The following is a 23,443-nucleotide window of genomic DNA, read 5'->3' on the forward strand; positions in this document are numbered from 1 at the left end:
AAGATGTATGGTGGAAGTATTCTCCTTTTTAAAGATTCCACCAAGAAACTAGTAGACGTCAATGATAAGACAACCTACGAGAAATGGCTTGGTGATCATTACACAAAGGCGATGGAAGCCCTCGGGAACACAAAATGCTCGGATCCTGTGAGTGGAGCAATGAATGTAAATCCCTTGCCTGCCCTTCTGGCTGTACTAGTCTTCATAAAGGCTTTTCTCTAGAATTCGAATGCAAGTATCCTTGCAAGTGTTTTTACTATATATTGATAAATAGTACTCACTAAAACACTCGGGATAAATCAGTAGTTACGACTAGTTTTTGTCAAGACAAGGATATGATAAGTAGTTGTAATGTGTGATATTTCTCATATCTGAACATTGGCCTTTTGTAGCTAAAAGTCACGTAAGAAGAACTGGTTTCAGCCCATGGTTGGCAAAGTTGCTAAAGACATATAAAACTATGCTATATATAGCGGAGAGACCAAAAACCACTTAACATCGGAGGAAAATTTGCCAGCACTTTGAACTACATAAAACATAAATTGAAAACATAAATTCCCGTGACAGTTGATTGCAAAAGGTCTATTGCATTGTGTGTGTGTGTGTGTGTGCGTGTTTGTGGTTCTTTGGCTGTCTGTTTGCTTGCCGTCCCTATTGAAAGCCACTATTCAGCTGTTTCGTTCTTTTTTTGACAAGCTAATGCCACCTATGGTTTTTTGGATCAAAAGTGTTCATCTCAATCTACATAAAGTAGCGTGATAGAATGTTTTATGTTTTCTCTTGAACAGAAAAAAAAAAACACAGTCAAGAGAATCATGGTAAAAGGAATTAAGATCCAATCTATATTTAGTGGATTTTAAAATATAATTTGTGTTTGTATTCATTCAGACTAGAAGTGTTATTAAAACATAGTGATTTCAATCTAGTTGCTGTAGCTTTTCCCCCCGGCAAGATTTCAATGTACACTGGTGGTATGAATATGTTTGTATGGATCCCTTTCACACTGTTTCTGAAAGAGTATGATTTCATGTATTAAATATTTTTATCATATAATTATCCATAAAATACCAATATTTCTCCTTTTCGAAAAACTGATATTTTCACATGTGAAAATATCGTTACCTTCCGTATTTAAGCTATTAGTTAGTTAGTTAGTTATAATAATAAAAAGCTTATTAAGTTGATTTTATGGATAAATATATAATAAACAGAATATTACATGGGCGCTTGGAGATACGAAATTTATCTTCTCGTGTTGAAAATCTCTCACTCCTTCGCTGCGCTCACTCGTGAGAGATCTTTTCAACACTCGAAGATAAATTTCGTATGTCCGCGCGCCCATGTAATATCCTCTATATTTATAATAATAATAATAATAATAATAATAATAATAATAATAATAATAATAACTTTATTTTGATGCTTTTTGTTTTATAATTGCAAATCTCGCTGGTAACTAGGTAATTTACAATTGGCTACTTGAATTAAAAATAAAGTTTTACATTTATAAAATGAAAGGCTTATAGCTCAAATTATGTACTTGGATACATACAAGAAGAAAGAAAAAAAAAACAATAATAGTAATAATGATTTGAAATGAAAATACTAAAAAATCGGGATTTTCTCAGTCTTTGTTTCGTTTACAAAAAATGAAATATGTGGATCTAATGTCAATGTTGATTATTTTTCTTGTTATATAAATTTTGTTTTTCCTCGTACCCTAAGCTGGTCGAACATTTCCAAAAACGTTGAGCTTTCCGCAGAGAAAACTCCAACAGAACTAATCGAGAGATTTACAAATTTAACAGATTTAAAATCACTAGTCTACTTAATTTCCTTATAATGTTTTTGTACTTTTTCTATTTTGATCAACATTATTTTTCAAATTTGATTCAAAACCAACTGTTAGTTCCAGAATATAAAGACGGTCTAGTGTTTTTATCAGAAGGATCAGGAAGATGGGCATCTCCAGTTATAAGCGAGGGGCTGGTATAACCTTCAATGTCAGCATATAATGAAGATTTGTCGAGTTTAGATAGCAGTGATGCAGCGAGGAAGTTTAAGATGGTATTGATAGATAGTATTGGCATCCAGCAACAACATGACAAAGAGGTTCTGAAGAACCGTTTCTTCTCACATTTTGACATTGAATGAACTTGAAATTTATTTCGTAGTAGATAAGTGTTACTTAGGGTTCCAGATATCAGGGGATTTCTAGCCATCTGCGAAGATATTGATTGCTAAGGGGTCAAGATTTTCAGTTGTCCATGTTTTCCCGAGGTCAGCCGGCAACAGGATATTTTAGATAAAACATAACGATCATAAAGCAGGAAATAATAATAATAATGATAATAATAATAAGGGCGTGGCCTGAGATCCGTCGAATACGAGTACAAGCTTACAAAGATTAAAGCTGCTGTAAAGCTCTATCACAATGCAGACACTACGATGAAAACTGTCCAGATGTTTGAGGAGAAAGCAGCGGCGGAAGGCCATTCGTCACTACTAACTGAAGCACACAAATATGCAGCATCCAAATCCAACATTTACTTCGACCATTCTTTGAGAAGTGCAAAGATCTTAAATTAGTGGAAAGTGTTCCCCCTTGGTACTCACCTGTGACTCCAAAACCTATCTATGAGTCGGATGATGCTAAAGCTTTCTGGGATGTACCGGTGTATGCTCAACACACCTACGTCAAAGCCAATAGCCTTCTGAAACTTTTACGTCACGAAAGTCTTGTGCAAGGAACCATGGGATACGCTCGGGGTAAACAAACAAAATGGCGGAGTGTCTTGTAAAATTTTTACCGGCGGATGTTCCAGGGGCAATTTTACCTTGCCCTTCGTTAGAAGATAACACCTTTGAAGACCTCAAACGATACGTGGAGACCAGAGGCTTTACAGTGGGAAAGCAAGAGTCAAAAGTGAAGCTTCTTAAAAGGTAAGTGCTGATGAATTGAGCGATATTTCGCGGGATGACTTGAGTTTTTATAAGACTTATATTTATATAGTATAAGGCTAATACTTCGTCTAGCCGTATTAAAAATGAACCTGGAATGATCTAGTTAGCAAAGTAGAAGCAATAAGCAAAAAGCATTGTTAAAGACAGGAAAAATAGGTATTTTTTAAATTTCCGTGACAACTAGTAGCTAGAAGCTTGTAGCTTTGACGAAAGAAAGTCCCAGCTAGTCTCCTTTCGTGTAAGACACTGTCATAACATTGTCTATTACCCACTTGTCGTTGATTTAGTGTTAATAAATTGCGTTTTTTTTTTTTGTAAATCAGATGATTTATAAACAACGCATACAGTGTTACCGAAAGACAGTTTCGTGCATAGTTGCATGTGGTTCGTATAAGCTTTTAAAAATAACAAATAGTACTGTTTTTCCCTCTTAAATCCAAAGTAGTTTAATAGCATAAGAAAAGCATAGCTATTTATTGAATAATACTGGTATCTGCTGTGCTGTAGAGTTTTGATTTGTCTTCTATTATAATTATTCAGAATTTCAGATCTCAAGTCGAGTGGGCTGGACAAATTTATCGTCGATCCAGATGGGGATCTACAGTATGCAATCATCGAAGAGCACGTGAGACAAAAAATTCCAGATATTTCTCCCCCCTTGTTGAAAAATTGGACGAAGGACATGGCAGTACCCACAGATTTTTCCTATAGTCATTTATATGAATATCTTGTCAAAAGAACTATTACAATTCTGAAGGTAGATATAAATTATTGAAAAGTATATTTTTAACTAAATTTCTAAAAATCATGTTACTGATTGATAGGTAAAGGATGATGTTAAAGAGGAAAATAGTGTAGATAAGGAGCTAGAATTTGAACTTTCCATTGCCGAGAAACCTCTAAGGAAAGGGTACAACTTTTATGGTTCTGGCCATGTCAAGGATATAAGATTTTGCCCTTCATCATCTGTTACCCATGTCAAGGCATCTGTCATGGCCAGCATGAGGAATTTGGTGTATGTAGTTTCAATAACCATTGAGAATTCAACATCCATCATCCTCACTGCAAAGTGTCAGTGTGTGGCTGGTGCAGCAGGCAAGTGCAACCATGTGGCTGCAGTACTGTTTGCTCTTGTGGAGTACAAAGAACAAGAAAAGAAAATTTCATGTACTGATGAACCCCAGCAGTGGAATTTACCATCTCGAAAAAGCAAGCAGAGCACTAAACCTGTTAATACTGGTAATAATAGATTTAATGACTGCAATAATATTGTGATTATCATAATACGGTCTCAGTAGCTAATAGCAAGCTAGCGCTGGCATGCATATCACTTTCCTTGCTTGAGAGAAAGGGTAAGTATCAACCAGAAAGAATCATTTCCTAATCAGTATGTTTCCTACACTGTGATGAACAGGTATTCCCACATCATGCTATGCAGGATTAATCTCTTGCCAAGTTAAAGACTCAGTCATGGTCATGATTCTCTATTGTGTTTGGCCTTATAAACATTGATGATTTTGATAATAATACTGCAATATGCTGGAATTTCTAGGTAAACACCAAATCAAAAAACACACATTTGGAAGGGAAGTCAAAAGACAGAGACCTCTACAAGAATATGCAAGTCACAATACTGTACAAGATCCTACAGTGGATTTCAAATACTTAAAGGAAAATATCAATGATGTACCACATAAAATGGCTATTGAACAGCTATTCATGAACCACATAAAATGGCTATTGAACAGCTATTCATGACATCCCCAAGCAGCTCAAGCCAATCACAAGAAAGTGCCATGGATGGTGAAAATCTGAAACCAGAGGAAATCATCATGAAGGAATTAAAAGTAAAGCAGAACATTCATAGTATCACTCTTCTTTTTATTTTTGGTATAGATATTCATTTAATAACTAAATGATCATAAAAGAACTTAATCTATGTTTCATTGATTTGAAGTTTATGTAGAGTTTATAAAATTACATAATTGTCATGGATGATAATATAGATTATTTTAGTATGATCATAATTTATTTACAGCACCATAGTATTAATTTTCATAATTGTATACCTATGCTTGTTCTTCAGAACATATTTGGAGGTTATATTTTATTTTCTTTCTTAGGTGACAGTAGAAGACAAAATAAGAATAGAGAAAGATACTAGAGGTCAAAGTGAAAGTCTTAGATGGTATAGAGAAAGGAAAGGCAGAATTACAGCAAGCATTGCAAAAAGTTGTTGTTCTAAAGGGAACCCTGCTGCCACTGTAAAAAATATCTTAACAGTTGGTAAACCAGGTAGAGGGCCAAAGTCACCACATATTAAGTATGGTATCGAAAATGAAGAAAATGCAGTTCAGAAATTCAGTTCACAAATAAATGCTGATGGTTGTCACTGCAGTATTTGTAAATGTGGACTGTTTATTGAAGAAGAAACAGGTGTACTAGCTGCTACACCAGATAGACTAGCAACCATAGATGGAGAAGAAGTGGTTGTAGAGGTGAAATGTCTATCTGCAAGCAGAGATCTACCACCACTTGCTGCAGTTACTGCAAGAGAGAAAGATGGCAACTTTGGATATAAATTAGATAAAGGTCAAATTGTTCTGAAGAAAAAGCATTTTTTCTATCAAGTACAAATGCAGATGGCATTAACTAATAGGCTTAACTCTTATGTAGTAATATTTACAAATGATAAATTCAATGTTGACATTATAAAGGTAAAATTTGATGAGCAGTTTTGGAAGGAAACAAAAGAGCAGCTGCTAAGTTTCCATGCTAGACATGTTGTACCTGCTCTTGTACGCCAGAGATTCAGATAGATATTCCTAAATATAATTTTGTGATCATTATATTTAAATTAATATAATTATATTTCAGTGTCAGAAACAGGAAAAGTATAATATGAATTTATTTATTTAAATTATTATATATATATAATAATATATAGTAATATGGAGTATTTAATTGCTTCATGATCCTTTACTGTTGCTATGATCACTATCTGTCTCAACATCAATGATTGGGGGCCAAAACAATGGCAAATTGCCACACACAAACCAAATATCATTCAAATTATTCCAGTACGTCAATGGTATTCGGTTGGTTAAAATATTCCATTGTTTGATTCTACCAATGCATCTCTCTACATGAATACGCAACCGTGCTAAAGAAACTGACTTTACAAGATCAGGAATAAGAAACTGATTTTTATCCATCAGAAATTCTGGAACAACTAGTCTAATCCCATGCTTGAGAAGTGTTGACTTGTTTGTCCAGCCTCTGTCTGCCATGATTGCATCCCCTTTCTGAAGTTTGGCAAGCAAACCACTTTGAACAGTTATGTCATTGTCACTGACACTTCCTTCCATCAAGGGATATACAAATGTTGTCACTCCTGTAGGAGACAAACCAACAAGGCCTTTAACTGTATTTCTACTTTTGTATGATGAATATGTTGCACATTGAATCTCAAGATCAGAAAGACGTTCTATTTCCATTTCTGTGCAGTCCACAATAATTCTTACATCAGAATATAGTGGTTTGAAGCAACTTGGCATCAATTTCCTTACTTTTTTCCTACTAAGCCAAGTGTCTGTTTTCCGGAATGCAGCTGCCATAAGGTTAACCCATGTTATGACAATGGATGAAACATGTCTACTTGACATATTAAATCTTTCTGCCAGGTCTTCATTTGCACTAGCTCGCTTCAACTTGATGAGTGTGAGAAATAATTCATCTACAGCAGAAAGCTGTCGAACTGTGCCTGCCTTTAATTCCCTTTTCAAACCAGTATTATTTGCACCCCAGTACTTCATATGGGACTCATTAGGGAGTATGAAACCATTGAAGAAGTAGATAAGGCTGGCATAACTTGGGAATCCTGTCCAAACCTTAATATCCTCATCAGAACCCTCAAAGCGCCTGAGTAGAAACTTATGCCATTCCCGCAATTCCTTCACTGCATCTAACTGCTCTTGGACATTTCTTAATAACTTGATGACAACCTTTAGAAGGGCTAGTAGCTGTGAAGCATCTGGACTTCCTTTATCTAGTTTTTCTTCAATACAGGACAGCAAGGACTGCAACTCATTCCTAGTGAGTAAGTAGGTATCAGGATAATATGCAACCTAAAAAATAAGAATACGAAGACATCTTATTATTATTATCGTTTTACAAAGCAATTGCAAGTACTCTGCTCATGTTAAAACAAAATTATGGAAAGCAAATAGGTGTTAATATATTATTACATATTTAGGGAAGGAGGGTTACACACCACTAGAATTAGATCACTTATTTAAGTCACTTGTACTTAATACTAAATTTACTTACGCTCTGTCTGTTTTTGAAGCAAGTCCGTCAGATCTTAATGTTATGCAATGTTTTCTAACTATATGCTAAAGATATTTTCAATATTTTAGAACAGTGTGACCGCATACTCTATGCTAAGATTAAAGATAATTCATTACATCTGTTATATCCAATTTCCTTCCAAAAGCTAAAGAGTACTCTAGGAAGCTGCGCACACAATCCTAGGCAAGGCCTAAGATAAATACAGAACGTTTTAAGAATTGTTTTTTAATAGACAAGTTTTTAAGTATAATTTAGCAGGGGAGTATAATAATTTTAACGTTTTTGAATTTTCATATGAGAATGTATATTGTATATATAGACACACCTTCATCGTTGTGGACGTGTCTTTAAACGTTACATCTCTTAAGTCAACTTCGCCATTCTTGGATAAGGCAATCGGAGTTTCTTCTAGATCTGGGCAATGTGTTTGATCTGATTCCTGATCTGTGTTGGGGAGGGTAGACGTTTCTTCACTTTTCTCGAGCTGAAAACGTAATGTAATGCCGGGTGTATGTTAAATTCAAAAGTTTATTTACATGAAAGCCTCAAACAAAATTAAAAAATTTACTGTGTGCCTACAAAATACTTACACTTTTTAAGGCACGTTTAGACGTGTTGGAATGACGGACAAACTTCTTGAAAATTGCTGGAACTTTCATCAGCTTTGGAGCTTTGGCATATCCATGGTCTGTACCTTGGGCCAGCGAAAAACGTTCCGTTACGTAGTTGTTGTAACTTGTCACAACATCAGGCCATTCTGGACTCCAAGGAAATATTGAAGGATCAGAATAAAATTCTTTCTTCCAGCCACCTTCGAAGTGTAGTCGACACAGACAGGTCCATTGTGAATCTCTCTCTCGCGTATTTCGTGTCAACTTTTTCCACCTTCGTCTTCTTGCCTTGTCTTTGGGTAGTTTGTAAAACTTTAAATACTGATACGAACGGTTATTGGACACGCAACCAGGAACATAACAGTTAACATTTACCATTTGATAAAAAAATAGCAAAAACGTGAAAAAATGGAGTACGAGAGACTACGGATCTCTCAAGGATACTGGTCTTCGAGTCTCGATTTTCAAAACGAGTCTCGATTTTCAAAACGTGTCTCGATTTCCAAGAACGAGTCTCGATCTCTAACGACATGTCTCGATTCCCAAAAACGTGTTTCGATTCAATTGAGGGGGCTTTAATACGAGTTCAAACCGAAATACGTACGTTATTTAAAAAAGCAAAGCCTTATATAAAAGCTATCCGCTATCCTATTATATTATATATTGAAGAGATAGAAAACGAGCGCGCTTTGAGTTATACAAGCACGCGGGAAATTGCTTGAGTCCGAGAAAAGGGATCCGAGAAAAGTACTAATCATAAAGAAAGTAAAATTAAATGTGCCATTATTTTGGCCCGCTTTTCACGTAAATTATGGAGGACTTATTTTTAAACTTGCGAAAGTTACCTCGAAGTCTTTGTTTACGAAACAAAGCTACCGCTATATCTGTTACGTTGTTGTCATTGAGTTGTTCGTAAGCCTAATAAAAACTAACTTCGAACCAAGGAAATTTCCTCAAAAGTCATAACGAAGGAAATAACGAAGATTAATTGAATAATTCCGATAGGATACAGTAAGCAAAACTTCCAAACACATAAATGTAATACTCAAAATTAAGAACCAAAACAAAAGTGATAGAGACACAATTGTTGTTAATTAAACGAAAAGACAATTGTGGTTAATTAAACGGTTCTAGCTTAAGACAAAAAAAAAAAAAAAACAGAAAAAAAAAACAAAAAAAAAAAAAAAAAAAAAAACCATTCACAATGCTACCAATCGAATCTCAGCCGTTCGTAGCTGCATGTTCCTTAAACGTGCAGACAGGAGAGAGGAAACGAAAAAACTTAACAAATATTAAAATAAAGTTACAATCAAACGTACGAAAAATAATCTGCACTAGACGCTGAATAGAGTGTGTGCGGCCGTGTGACTCAAAACTCTTGAGATATGACTAACAATGAAACAGTCGCCATGTTGGTTGAGCAAAACTGTGAAAACTTATTCCAAACTTATGCCATACTGATACATGAAACTTTAACCATACCTTTTTTGTTTATACTGCGTTCTCGTTGCAAAAATGAGGGCGTATGTATGCATCATATTTCTATCAGTCTTGAGATAGTCATTTTTGAATTCAGGAGAAGAACGGAAGGATTGAGACGTTATATATAAAAGATATTAGATGCTCCAATTTAAAATTCAAAGACAAGAAATGCCTAATCAAATGTGTGCTGAGAAAAATGGAAATGAGGAAATATAACTCAGCACAGAAAATAAAGCCCGAAAGAAAAAAAGATAAAGCCTTTAGTCTCTTGCTTTCTTTTATATATTGTCCACAACAAGTCTGTTTGTCGTTGTTACACTTTGTTCCACTAGTCCAGCATACAAATTTCTTTTCTTTTTTCTTCTCTTTTTGCCGTCACCGCCACATTTATAGTTTTCATTTCACACATTCAGGATCATTACTAATTGTTTCTTAAATCACACGAGAGGAATACTTCCTCGATTTCCAAAAAGCCTCCTCGATCGTCCCTCGTCCATTAAAACCCCCTCGATTGAATCGAGACTCGTTTTTGGGAATCGAGACATGTCGTTAGAGATCGAGACTCGTTCTTGGAAATCGAGACACGTTTTGAAAATCGAGACTCGAAGACCAGTATCCTTGAGAGATCCGAGACTACTAAAACCAAAACATTATACAAGACAATCCGCCATTTTGTTTGTTTACCCCGAGCGTATCCCATAGTTCCTTGCACAAGACTTCCGTGACGTAAAAGTTTCAGAAGGCTATAGGGTGGATGTACGATTCGTGGACCACAAGGCAAAGCAAGTCTGGGCAGAAGAAATGAGCTGTCCCTGGATTGAGAATCGTGAAAAGAAAGTTGAGGAGAAGGCAACCAAGTACGGTGCACTACTCTTGGAGTTAAAACAACAGCACCCTGGTTACAAGGTACAGCAATGCAATATCATAATTGATGCATTGGGAGGATGGTCAAAGAAGCTAGAGCGAACTATGAAGAAACTTGTTGGTGCCCGATCAAAGTGTGTTTTGGAGAAGATGCAGAAAGCCATCATCTCTTACTCGCTCCATATAGCACGAACATTTAAAGCAACTGTTATATAAGCTTGAACTTTTTTTTTTATGATCTTAGGATACTGTTACAGATTTATAGAATATAGAGGGGTTTTTTTTGTTGCTAGAAATTTACTGTAACTGATTGTATATATATATATATTTTTTTTCTGAACCATTTTAAAGATAATGATTTTATAGGGACATCTATTTAAATTTATTGTAGTTAGTTTCCTTTTAGACTGTATAGGTTACGCTGTGCGCCCTATACAGGTCATACATTTTTGCATCTATACGTTTTAGTACTGCACATAATAATAATAATAGTAATAATAATAATAATAACCCTTTACAAAATAATAGCGATGGTGAAGTAAGAATTCAAGAACAACGTCACGCCGATGCTAGCTGATACAACTTGCAATCTTACAGAGTATCAAAAGTAATTTACGGCGACAGATACAGGAAAAGATGAGCACCAACTGTGAAACATACATACATACATACATAGTTTATTCAAATCGCAAATAAATTATTGACAAATAGTAAAATACAAGTAAGAGCAGAGGCTAGCAAAAAGCGATACAAATAAGACAACAAAGCACAATAATAGGCGACTTGAAAGGAAGTTATGAGGTTATCCCTATGTGAAAACTCCCAAGAAAAACAATAAAACATGACAAAAATGCATTATAAAGAAAGACCCTAAGCAGCGTAATTAGCGAAAAATGCTCTATAAATGAAGTATAAGTATATGAATATGTACTAAATAAAGGAGAGACAAGCTCTCCGCCACCCTGAGCCCCCTGAAAGAGTAAGACTTCCAAAGTTAAAATATAGTCCGAGGATGCAAACGAAGCAGCGCAAAGCATATCAACCAACACAATTAAAGAAACCAACGAACAGCTTTATGCTACTGCTACAGTCGTAACTGAAGAAATGGGAGTCAAGATAAAGGTAAACAACAATAGGAATAAGCGAGAACCACCATGGAAGAGAAGACTAGAAGGCAAGGTTACAAGCCTAAGACAGGATTTAAATAGGATGAAAGAACTAGATGCAGGACGCCTAAAAGAACCAGGAAGTTATCAACGCGTTGACCAGAAAGTATCATCTCGACCAGCGACCACTGAAACAAGTCATGGAAGAATGTAAGGAACAAATAATAGCCACAATCAAGAAAATACAGCTTTATGAAAGCAGAATTAAACACCATCAACAGAATGAATTGTTTGTAAGCAACCAAAAAGATCTATACAAAGATTTCAACACTGCGAAGGTAAATGGTAAAGGAAACGCTGTGAAGCCAAACAAAGAAGATATATGAAGATTCTGGAATGACTTATGGGCTCAAGAAAAAAAGCACAATCCTAATGCACAATGGTTAAACGACGTAAAGAAAGAACAAGAGGACGTTGAAGAACAAACAGAACTGGTGTTTACGAAAGAAAAGGTACAGAAGGCGGCCAAAGAGATCAAAAATTGGAAAGCACCTGGAAAAGATGAAATACATAGATATTGGTTGAAACATCTACACTGTCTACATGAACGAATAACGGTGCAGCTACAGTAAGTGTTTGAAACAGAGAACAGGATCCCAGCATGGATGACAGAAGGAAGAACAACACTGATCATGAAAGATGAGAAGAAGGGACCTACTCCAAGTAACTATAGACCTATTACTTGTCTACCAACATTATTGAAGCTGATGACGTCCAACATATTAGAAAGCCTCTTTAACCATCTACTAGAGGAACAAGAATTGATACCATTTGAACAGAAAGGCTGTAGTCGTGGATCGAGAGGAACAAAAGACCAACTCCTCATCGACAAGACAGTTTCGAAGTGCAAAAAGTAAGCTCAAGAACTTGGAAATGGTGTGGGTAGACTACAAAAAGGCATATGACTCTGTACCTCATAGCTGGATAATTGCTTCCCTTGAAAACATCAAGGCTCAGCCATCGATCGTAGGATTCATGAAGAAAGCAATGTCGCAGTGGAGGACTGAGCTAAGGTTAGACGGAGAATCATGTGGTCATTCTGAGATAAAGCGTGGAATATTCCAGGGAGACTCGATGTCACCGTTATTATTCATCATATGTCTCAGACCATTGACGTCCATACTGAACAACACAAGGAAAGGCTACAAGGCTACAATGTACTGAATCATTTGTTATACAAGGACGATATGAAGCTCTATGGGAAGAACGAGAAAGAAATCGAGTCACTACTACACTCTGTACGAATATGTAGTACAGACATTGGGATGACATTCGGGGTAGAGGTACGCAAGAGTAGGAGTAAGAGGAAAGGTGGTCAGCAGATAAAGAACTTGGACGGTAATGATCATCACTATAGATATATAGGGGTGTTAGAGAAGGAAGATATTAACCATCAGAAAGTAAAGAATAGCGTCCAACTAGAATACAAAAGGAGATTAAGACTGATTCTTAAGTCAAAGTTATCAGGAAGAAACAAGATTTCCGCCATTAACGCCTATGCGGTTCCAGTAATAAGATACACAGCTGGAATAGGGTAAATTGGACCAACGAAGAACTCCACTCTCTATACAGAAAGACGCGTAAAATAGTAATTATGCATTCTATGGAACATTGTAAAGGATACCGTGAAAGAATCAGAAGAGACCAAGAAAGAATACCAACAGCGCAGGCAGAACGAAAGACTCCTGAGAGATACATAGGCAAGCCTTCACACGGAAACTACATCAAGACGTGCGAAGACAAGATGGATAAGGAGAGCACTTGGCTCTGGCTAAAGAAAGGAGACATTAAAATGGAGACGGAAGGACTACTCATTGCTACACAGGACCAAGCACTACCTATCAACTACTTGAGAAGTAAGTACGACGGTAGTGATTCGTCGCTGTGCCGGTTATGTAATGAAAGGACGGAAACTGTGGACCACCTTGTAGCTGGACGCAAACTGACTAGCAGGGAGAGAGTACAAAGACAGACATGACAAAGTGGCAAGAACAATACATTTGCACTTATGTAGGAAACACCAAATACTGTACACTGCAGATAATTGGTGGGATCACGAACCAGAGAAAGTAGTGGAAAACGATAAGGTCAAGATCCTATGGGATTTTAATGTTTACGCGTATAAGAAGATTGAAGCAAGAAGACCGGACATCATAGTCGTAGATAAGAGCAAGAAGAAGGCGAAACGGATTGGCATCTCAGTGCCTATGGACCATAGAATTGATCAAAAGGAAATGGAAAAGATTGACAAGTACCAAGACCTAAGAATAGAAATAGAAAGATTGTGGAGGATGAAGGGCCATGGTAGTTCCGATATAGTCATTGGATCACTCGGAACAATATCAAAACAATTTAAGGATCATGTTCAGAGACTAGAACTTGATAGTATAAGCTTGTTAGACCTACAGAAATCTGTACTTTTAGGCACGGCACACATCTTAAGGAGAGTACTTCAGCTCTCAGGAGCCGGGTAGAATCGTAATGTTGAAGAAGGGCTGAAGGTTAATGTATACCAGCAAAAGAGTTGTAATATTTAATTTTGCTGTGCAATAAAGGAATAATTTAATAATAATAATAATAATAATAATAATAATGATAATAATAATAATAATAATGATAATAATAATAATGATAAGCGCGCGCTCTTCCAAGTTGGTTATGGCTCCTTTAGCTCCTTAATGTCTCTCCATTTTACACTCAACGCCAATATATAGAACTTATTGGTATAGATAACTAAATTCCTAAAGGTTAGTTCTCGTACATTATTTGTTTATCTTTATATTTTGTTTCCTTTATTTGTTTTTTTTTACTCAAATTCTATTCTCCCTGAAACAAACATACGTTAGTTTCGACGATCTTTTGTTTGACTACCAATTATACCTCGGACAATGACTATAAGCCTAAGTTCCTAAGTTGATACAGAGGGGTAGATTACTAAGTATATTTCTTGCAGCTTATCCCTTGAACATTTTAAATCATATATCATTTTTCTCTAAGAAAATATAGAAACAAATGAGGTCAAACATTCCTCCATGAACTTCTAATCATTGATCTAAGGAGCATATAAATCAGCCTTTCCACTTCAAATTAGACATATATACATATAATTTTAGGTATTTTCATAAACTTTAATTTACATTTGGTTTTACATTTATTCGTTGTTTTTGTTTTTTGTTTTTTTTTTTTTAATTTTATTATTATTAATTTATTTTTTCGTTCTAGATTACAATATATTTTTAAAAACCTAAAAGTTTGTTTCGTATTTTGTTTATTTTCTGCTTATTTGAATTAGAGCGAGCTAAAATCCGTTACGTTTGTTTGAATCAAGCTCGAGCACACAACCAACGCGGGATGCGCGCACACTGAAAAGTTTGAATAATTCCGATAATGAATAAAAGCAAAAAACCAAATAGAAACCAAATCGCTCGTCTTGGGGATCAACAACAAGCGCGTTCTTCGGCGAGGAACCAGGTCGAGAACGAAAGTCAGCTTCTGGAACGAACTCCACTCAACAATGTTCAAATGGTAACCGTAACGAGACGTCTCACATTGGACCATTGGACACAGATCAAGAAACCAGAGAATTGCAAAGAAAAATAAGGAAAAAGTGGACTAGAGAGGAGTATAAACAAGTCATGGAAGCGTACTATACAGCATCATTTAATCCATCCAACCAGTCAGTCACCAAGGAGGCTCATCAGTTATGAAGAGAAAAGAATCCAAGTACTAGAATGAATCTTGACTATAACAAACTCGCAAATGTAAGAAGAGATATCGAGAGAGAAAAACGATTATCACAAAATGAGATCCTTGAAATAAAGAAGAAAGTGATGGAAAAGACCCCAGAACAAGACGGTGTGAATAACAATGACAAAGACAACAGTTTGGAAGAAGGATGTTCTCAGGAGAGGAGGTAATAGATGAAGACGAGAGTAAGAGCGCGAGACGAACAAGTGAGGAAGGTACGAACGTCGCAGAAACAACTGATATAGAAAGCATGAAGGACGATATAATGATTAAATGGCAAGAAATTAAATACCTAAAGATGGAAGAAAGACCCCAACTACCAAAAGTGAGCAAAACCGAGAAAGTGATAGGATTGATAGACTGTGCAAATAAAGCATTGGACGAAATACGGAACACCAAAGAAGACCTCGACGTTTCAGATATTAACCAGCTATATTATGCAACAGCTACTGTCATAACTGAGTGCACTGGGTTGAGGCAGAGGAAGAGAAGAAGGATCGACAACAAGCAACCTTCATGGAAAGAAAGGATGATGAAAACCATACAGAGGAAAAGGAAAGATCTGTCAATTTTGGCTGAGATATCGCTTAACAAGTTATCTGATAGAAAAAGAAAGAACATAATGGCGAAGTATTTAATTAGCTCAGTCAACAAAATCCCTGAAGTAATGGAACAACTCAAGCAGCACATACAAGCTAAAGCGCAAAGAATACGAAGATTTGAAAAGAGAAGTAAGCAGTTTAAAGCAAAAAGGATGTAGAAAAGGGTCCTATGGATACAAAGATCAGCTCCTTATAAATAAGATGATACTTGAAGACTGCAAGCAAAGAAAGAAAAACCTCAGTACAGCATGGATTGATTATAGAAAAGCGTTTGATAGTGTCCCCCATCCATGGATACTAAATACTTTGCAGATCTACAAGATATCACCACTAATGTGGAGCTTCCTGAAACACACCATGAAGAATTGGAAAACATCAATGATCCTAAGCCACGCAGCAGGAACACTAACAACAAGAACGATCACTATCAAAAGTGGGATCTATCAAGGAGACTCACTATCATCACTGCTGTTCTGTTTGGCTCTGACACCACTTAGCACCATGCTAAATAGCACAGGATGTGGGTACGGCATTGAAAAAGTGAAAGTTGACCATCTCTTTTATGTAGACGATCTCAAGCTGCTCTTTTACTCCGACGAAGGACTAGCGTCCGAAACGTCAGTAAGTTTTTTCATCTTTTCACGGTGTATAATTTACCTTTTCATCATTACTGTCTCAAGCTGTATGCAAAAGATGACAACCATCTTGAAACACTTCTCCACACTGTGCACCACTTCAGTAACGACATCAATATGAAATTTGGTCTCGCCAAATGTGCTAAAGCTACTTTCAAGAAAGGTAAACTAACAAAGAAATCGAACATTCAACTTGATATTGACACAGTCATTAAAGAACTTGACCAAGAGAAAACCTACAAGTACCTAGGCATCGATGAAAGTGATGGAATACAGAATTCAAATATGAAAGAAAAGGTGAGAAAAGAGTACTATCGAAGACTCAGATTGGTACTTTAGAGTGAGTTGAACGCAGGCAATAAGATCCAGGCTATCAACACCTTAGCAGTACCTGTAGTATCATACAGTTTCAATATTATCAACTGGAAGTTGAGTGAAATCAAAAGATTAGACGCAAAGACATGGAAACACCTAACAATGAACCGCATGCATCATCCTAAAGCGGATGTTGACAGATTATATGTCAAGAGAAGAGAGGGAGGTAGAGGACTTGTCCAGATAGAAAACTCGTATAAGATCTCAACTATTGGTCTGGACATGTACTTGAAAGAAAACAAGGATTGCCTCGTGCATCTAGTCTCTAAGCATGAGAACAACAAAAAGATGTACTCCATACACAAAGAAAGTAAAAGATTCAAGACCGAATGTGGCGAAACAGATGTGCTAAATGAATCTCTACCAAGCAAAATCGACGTTTCCATAATTGGGAAAACAAAAAGTTAAAGAGCGTCATCTGCAAATGAAACAATGTGAAAAATGGGAGTCTAAACCCCTTCATGGCCAGTACATCAGGCAAGTCAACAAAGCAGATGTCGACAAACAGAGAACACACAGTTGGTTAAAAGGAACAGGTTTGAAGTCAGAGACAGAGGAGCTTATTATAGCAGCACAAGACCAGACGCTGCCTACAAGGTATTACGAGAATAAGATCATGGGAAAAGATGTTAATACTAAATGCAGAATCTGCGGTGACTATCGACCACATCATATCTGGATGTCCTGTTCTTGCAAAGAAGGAATACATAGAAAGACACAACAAAGTTGGGAAATATGTTCACTGGAAACTGTGCAAGCAATATGGATTTACTGTCTGCATAAAATGGTATGAGCATGAACCTGAAAAAGTAATAGACAACGACACAGCAACAATCTTATGGGACATGCAAGTACATACGGACAGAACCATCACAGCTAATAGACCCGACATTATAGTGAAGAACAGAGTAGAGAAACGATGTTCCTTGATAGACGTGTCAATCCCAGCAGAACGAAATGTGCCCCTAAAACAAGTAGAAAAAATCTCAAAGTACAAAGATCTAGAAATAGAAATTAAAAAAATGGGGGGTATGGAAACAAAAACTATACCTATTGTCATTGGGGCACTGGGGTTAATTCACAAAGGACTAGAACAATATGTCAACCATTTAAAAGGAGACATCTCCATCACAGAAGTACAGAAGATTACTCTCCTTTGAACTGCACACATCATTAGAAAAACTCTCATGATTACTTGATTCTTGATTTCTATTTTCCCTTTAAATAGATGTATTTTATTTTATATTTTAATTACACCTCGTATTGTAAATATATTCTTGTTTTCCCAAGGCCCATGGATTGGACTCGGTAAACTAAGAATTTTGTAAGCAAAATTGAAGCAAATTGTAAATAAAGATAATAATAATAATAATATACCAGCAAAAGAGTTGTAATATTTTTATTTTGCTGTGAAATAAAGGAATAATAATAGTAATAATAACAATAACAACAATGGAAACTTTATTTCATATTTTTTCATTTACAATTGTAAATCTTACTACAAATAGTACTTACTTTATATTCTCTTGAAATAGGTGATTTACAACTGACGAATTGAATTGAAGATACATGCCAAATACGCATTTACACACAAAAGCAAACGAACGGGAAAGGGGGGAAGATCTTAAAAATTTGATAAAATTTCATCAAATCAGGATTATTCCAAGCTTTATTTCTACAACATAATATGTTGATCTTATGATTATATCATGGGCTGTAGGAGAATATTTGGTTTGGGACCGGGGAAAATGCTTGTTAGTAGACCGAATAAATCACTAATTACTCACTTGGATCTGTCTATCCATGTTTTATTGATTGTACTAACGTATACGTTAGTCTTCGATGAATAAACATGAATTAAATGTTTTACTGAATTAAATATTAATACTTTAGTTAAGACTTGAAGCATACCGGAAATGTAAATCATAGATTAGTATGCACATATATTAGTAAGACAGAGAGATAAAAGAGAATAGAACTGAAACTAGGGTATGTAAAGGATGAACCGGGTTGAAGTGACATTAAACGTGTTGAGTTTATGATTTTGACATTATTTGACTGAACCCAAACAAAATAGTCGTTTGACCTCCTTTAATATTTTCTTCGATTCTAACCGCCATCTTTGTCTTTCTAATGAGCCCCGCTATATTTTATTATGAAAAACCGCAAATACGTCATTAAAACATGGAGCCAAGTTTCTGTTGTATTTTCTTTTTACTAAAAATACTCTCAACCAATACGATGTATGGATTATGTACCACGTGATCAATTTGAATTCCTTTGAGCTCGATGCCAGTTGTTTCGTCATCATACGGCCTCGTTTCAGTTTTACGGGTCCAAAATTCGTTTTGCAAACTCCTTTGAAAACAACAATCAACTGTTCTTGTCGTTGTTGCCAATTAAAACGTTCTCGATCCCAACAATAAAAGTATTGCTTTTCATCTTATATTATTACTTGAATTGCTGTCAATAAAACGATCTTCTTAGAAAGAATTAAACATGTTTACTGCTGAGCACTTTAAAAGAATGTTTTAGTGTATGAATTAAAATATGGCGAGCTGACATCGGCGCTAACATCATTCGTTTAACAGGATTTTTCAAAGGGGATTTCCGTTTCTTAAACTGTGTATAATTCTCTTTTGTTTATTCGATGTTTGACAAAAAAATGGCTCTTATCACCTAATTTACTATCTAGTAACGGAACTTAAAGGTAAATTAAACATTATAACAGCAAATATCTATCATTTCGTGTTCATTATTATCTTTGTAGATACTTTTAAGCAAAATTTATATAAGACATATTTCTATTACCTAAAAGATCAAGCCTTCAAGGGGGGTTCCGTGGACCCCTTCGACCCCCCCCCCCCCCCCTGGATCCGCCACTGTTTACTGTTTTGAAAATATAGACGGCTCAGCTCAGCTGCAAATAAATCGGAAGTACAAATACTGCTATGCATTTTCAATCTCTACTTCTGGTCTTCTGGTCGAAGTAAATGATGGATTTGGATACTTTAGAGATAACCTTATCTCCAGCTCCTCTGCATATTTGTGTGCTTCAGTAAGTAGTGACAAATGGCCTTCATCCGCTGCTTTCTCCTCAAACATCTGGAGAGTTCTCATCGTGGGGTCTGCATTGTGATAGAGCTTTACAGTAGCTTTAATCTTTGTAAGCTTGTACTCGTATTCGACGGATCTCAGGCCACGCCCTCCCTTGTGTCTCGGTAGAGGTACATAACAGCTGTCGAACTCAGTGGATGTTCCCTCCGTTCTCATGAATGATCTTTCTTGTCTCTCTGTTAATCACTCTCAGTTCGGTGATAGGTCAGTGTTGGGTCCACATCAAGTAGTTAAGCACGGGAAATTCGAATCGATTAGTAGCTATTACTCGGTTGGTATCGGAGAGAAGATGACCAGATTAACAGTCGTTGTAGGTAAACCTTTGCTGCACATGCTAGGGCTGACTTCTCATCCTGTTTGTGTTGCATCGTACACTTGAACACCTCTCTTGACATGAATAGTATTGCACTTCTTCGGGTTCTACTGCAAACCAATATCTCCCATTCCTGTATTTGTAGATCGTAGAACTGTGCTCAGCTTTGTTCAAGATGAAACAAAAACCTTGAGGTCATCAATATATAGTAGATGGGTTATCTTCGTGCCAATTGGTTTGGATAGTTAATATCCCTCTGCTGCGTTAAGTAACGAAGCTACTGGATTTAGACAGAACGTAAATAGACAAGGACATAGAGCATCGCTCTGGGGCAGTCCTCTCATGAACCGAGTAGTGCGGGAGATCTCAGCTCCACGCTTTGTATTGACAGCGATCTTGGTATTCCAACTCTTAAGTAGTTGCCTTATTACTCTGCACAGCCAATAGGGAAAATGATGTACATCCATGCTCTCAACTAACCATTTATGATCAACAGTGTCGTAAGCTTTCCTGACATCTACCCAGGCCATACTAAGAATTCGATGACCCTGTGGCAATCCATTGTGACCATTCGATCTACCATCAGGTTGTCCGACTTTCCACTGCAGCATACCTTTAAAGTAAAGTAAAGTACCTATATCTAACGTCGGTAGTTCCTTCAGTTGAAATTCAACTGCTATCAATTGAAGCCGCGACGGTGCGCACTTTACCTCTCTCTCCATCAGTGCTCTGTTTTAAGAGTATTTAAAGCTGAAGCTACACGGATTAGAGAGAAGTCGAAACAGACGAGGAGATCCTAAGGATCGAACCGTGGACCTCAAGCTCTGAAGGTCGCGCACTAACCAACTGAGCTACGCCTGCTCCTCTTTGTTCATTCTCAATCAAGTGATTGTCCATTGGACCTTGTGAACACGAGGTGAACCATTTGTAGATATTATTTAAACATGTAATTGGACGCTGGTCTTCGCTTGTGAATTCACTGGGCTTTGGTATAAGCCTTGTCTTGCCTTCAGAGAACCAAGCAGGATAGTCATCGCTACTCTCGGAGATAGATACAAAAGCTTTAACCACGCCCTCGTGAAGTACATGCGCACGTTTCCACCAATAGTTGACGAGTTTATCTGGACCCGGGGCACTCCAGTTCCGTCACTTCGACAAGATCTTTACAGCCTGTTGAGTATGAAGGCTTCACGATTCCTCAGAGGGTGGGGGTACTTTTCTGGCAATCGTCTCTTTAATGGGTCGCAACCATTTCGCATCTTCATTACCAGTCCCGCTCTTCTCCCACAGATCCATCCAGAAGCTACATGTTTATTCAATGTTCTCAAATACTTTATCTCGGTTACTGTCGTTGTCGGTCTTCCTTGAATATTATTACTCGGGCTTTCGCGTAGAAATGCCCGAGGTATAAATTGGGCTTCGTTATTATTTTCTTCAGTCACAAATCGCCCTCGAAGCCCTAAGGCGCATGCGTCAAATCAAAGTCTATGCGCATGCGTAGAGTCAGCCATGAGCACATGCTTGAGTAATGGCGGATATGGGGAAGGACTCGTCGCTGTTTCAAGTAATGAATAATATGGAGTCTAACTCCCTCAACATTTTTAGCGCGCGTGATTTTGCACAGACTTCATCTAAAGGGTGACAATGTTCACGAAGAATTCTTTTGATTTTGATATGATATGATCTGCGTCTAGGTTATTTTTATTCTGATGACGACGACGACGACGAGGATGATGATGAGGCAGCATGAACGTCTGGATGCCCAGTGAAAAATAAAGCTTTGGTTGGATGGATAACCGTAGCCAACCACAGCATCAACTAAAATCTAACAATGACAGTTACAGTTGAAAACGAATGACGGTGAATTCTAGAACAAAAATAAATAAACACAGATAAGAGACCAAAATAAAAAAAAATTTAAAATTAAAAATTAAATTCGAGAAATTATTAAATGTCCCTTAAAATTCAAATAAAAATTTCTAAAGGAAAAGTCCATTGTGCATTGTTCAAAATAATATATAACAGAGTCTATGATAATTACTATACGTGTCCAAAGTTTTTAAACAATTTAACTGCTCAGCTTAAATGTTCTAGCAATGTGCAGCGAGCTAGTCAGGATTGCCTTCTGCATTTGACGTATAATTGATTCATATTTGTCCCCTACAAGTTCTTTGATATTTTGCTCGACCTCTCTTGAACAGCCTCCAAGAACGTCCATGATGATGTTGTACTGGTTGATTTTGTACTCAGGGTATCTGTTTGTTAATTCTAGTCTCAGTTGACTGTACTTCGTTGTCTCAGTTTCAATATCTTTGACCTCTCTGTTTTCCAACCAGGAACAGCTCATTTCAATTACTCTGACTTGCTTGTTGGTCATATCAATGATCGTAACATCAATTCTGTTAGCTTTCACATTTGAAACCAAAATCGCTTGGAATATAATTTGTTGTGAACGAACAAATTTCATGAAATATTAATGTATTATTATTATGTAATCAAATCAATTGTGCTATTTTTAATTCATTTGTCAGAACCAATAAGCAATAAAGACATCACGTCGCTTACGCGCGTGACCTTGAACGACTGGAGTGTTTACTTTTTGTCCTAATTTTTGCACTTGTATCATTTATTTTATTTTATTTTATCATCTTTATTGGTCTACATCATATTAACTTAACAACAGACATCTAAATTGTTATAAAAATCACAAGGAAAGAAAAACAAAATGAGAAGCAGGCCAAAAGGAAAGGTACAAACGGGAAATTAAGTCCCATGCAAGGCACCCTGTAGAAGGCACAAATGTAAAAACTGGACCCAAATGTAATAAAGGTCACAAATGTAATAAACTTTGGTCACAAATGTAATAAAGGTCACAAATGTACATGTCCAAAAACCCGAAAATCTTATGTATCAGTCCAAGTAAAAAATATAATCAAATAGAGTACAAACACTATAAGTGTGTAACATAAATACCACTAAATACTGATAAATTATGCTAATCCTATTGTTTTCTATTGTTTAATTAGCACTACTTACTACTAAATACTGCAAAGTGTTGCACACTTTTAGTGTTTGTACTCTATGTAATAGAGTGCAAGAAATATATCCACGGAATGCAATTGACTAAATAGTATAAAAAGAGTGCTAATTAAACAATAGAAAACAATGTAATTTGAATAGAATTGTACTACATTTATTTAGTAAAACTAATTTTTCA

At 36.4% G+C, this 23,443-nt stretch overlaps 3 protein-coding genes and 1 pseudogene across 3 annotated transcripts; 2 read left to right on the top strand and 2 right to left on the bottom strand.

The window, feature by feature from the left end:
• Nucleotides 1-2,471: 2,471 nt before the first annotated feature.
• LOC148905995 (uncharacterized) lies at nt 2,472-5,909 on the top strand. Its single transcript, XM_089039218.1, has 4 exons — nt 2,472-2,943; nt 3,505-3,721; nt 4,517-4,811; nt 5,088-5,909. Exons 3-4 carry the CDS (start codon nt 4,698-4,700, stop codon nt 5,781-5,783), a joined length of 810 nt encoding a protein of 269 aa, XP_088895344.1. The 5' UTR covers nt 2,472-2,943; nt 3,505-3,721; nt 4,517-4,697; the 3' UTR covers nt 5,784-5,909.
• LOC148905996 (uncharacterized) lies at nt 5,907-8,371 on the bottom strand. The gene is made up of 3 exons (XM_089039209.1): nt 7,905-8,371; nt 7,640-7,798; nt 5,907-7,091 (listed from the first exon to the last, which is right to left on the bottom strand). The coding sequence occupies exons 1-3, from the start codon at nt 8,301-8,303 to the stop codon at nt 5,934-5,936; spliced, it is 1,716 nt and encodes a 571-aa protein (XP_088895335.1). The 5' UTR covers nt 8,304-8,371; the 3' UTR covers nt 5,907-5,933.
• A 9,051-nt stretch (nt 8,372-17,422) lies between these two features.
• On the top strand, nt 17,423-17,956 carry LOC148905997 (uncharacterized). The gene has a single exon (XM_089038963.1). It carries the CDS (start codon nt 17,423-17,425, stop codon nt 17,954-17,956), a length of 534 nt encoding a protein of 177 aa, XP_088895089.1.
• A 1,741-nt stretch (nt 17,957-19,697) lies between these two features.
• LOC148905998 (uncharacterized) lies at nt 19,698-22,603 on the bottom strand (annotated as a pseudogene).
• Nucleotides 22,604-23,443: the final 840 nt, after the last annotated feature.

Source organism: Actinia tenebrosa, unplaced genomic scaffold, assembly GCF_029948245.1.
Source record: "Actinia tenebrosa isolate PJP-AT-01 unplaced genomic scaffold, QUT_ActTen_1.0 PGA_scaffold6__47_contigs__length_16458017, whole genome shotgun sequence".
Taxonomy (NCBI): Eukaryota; Metazoa; Cnidaria; class Anthozoa; order Actiniaria; family Actiniidae; genus Actinia; species Actinia tenebrosa.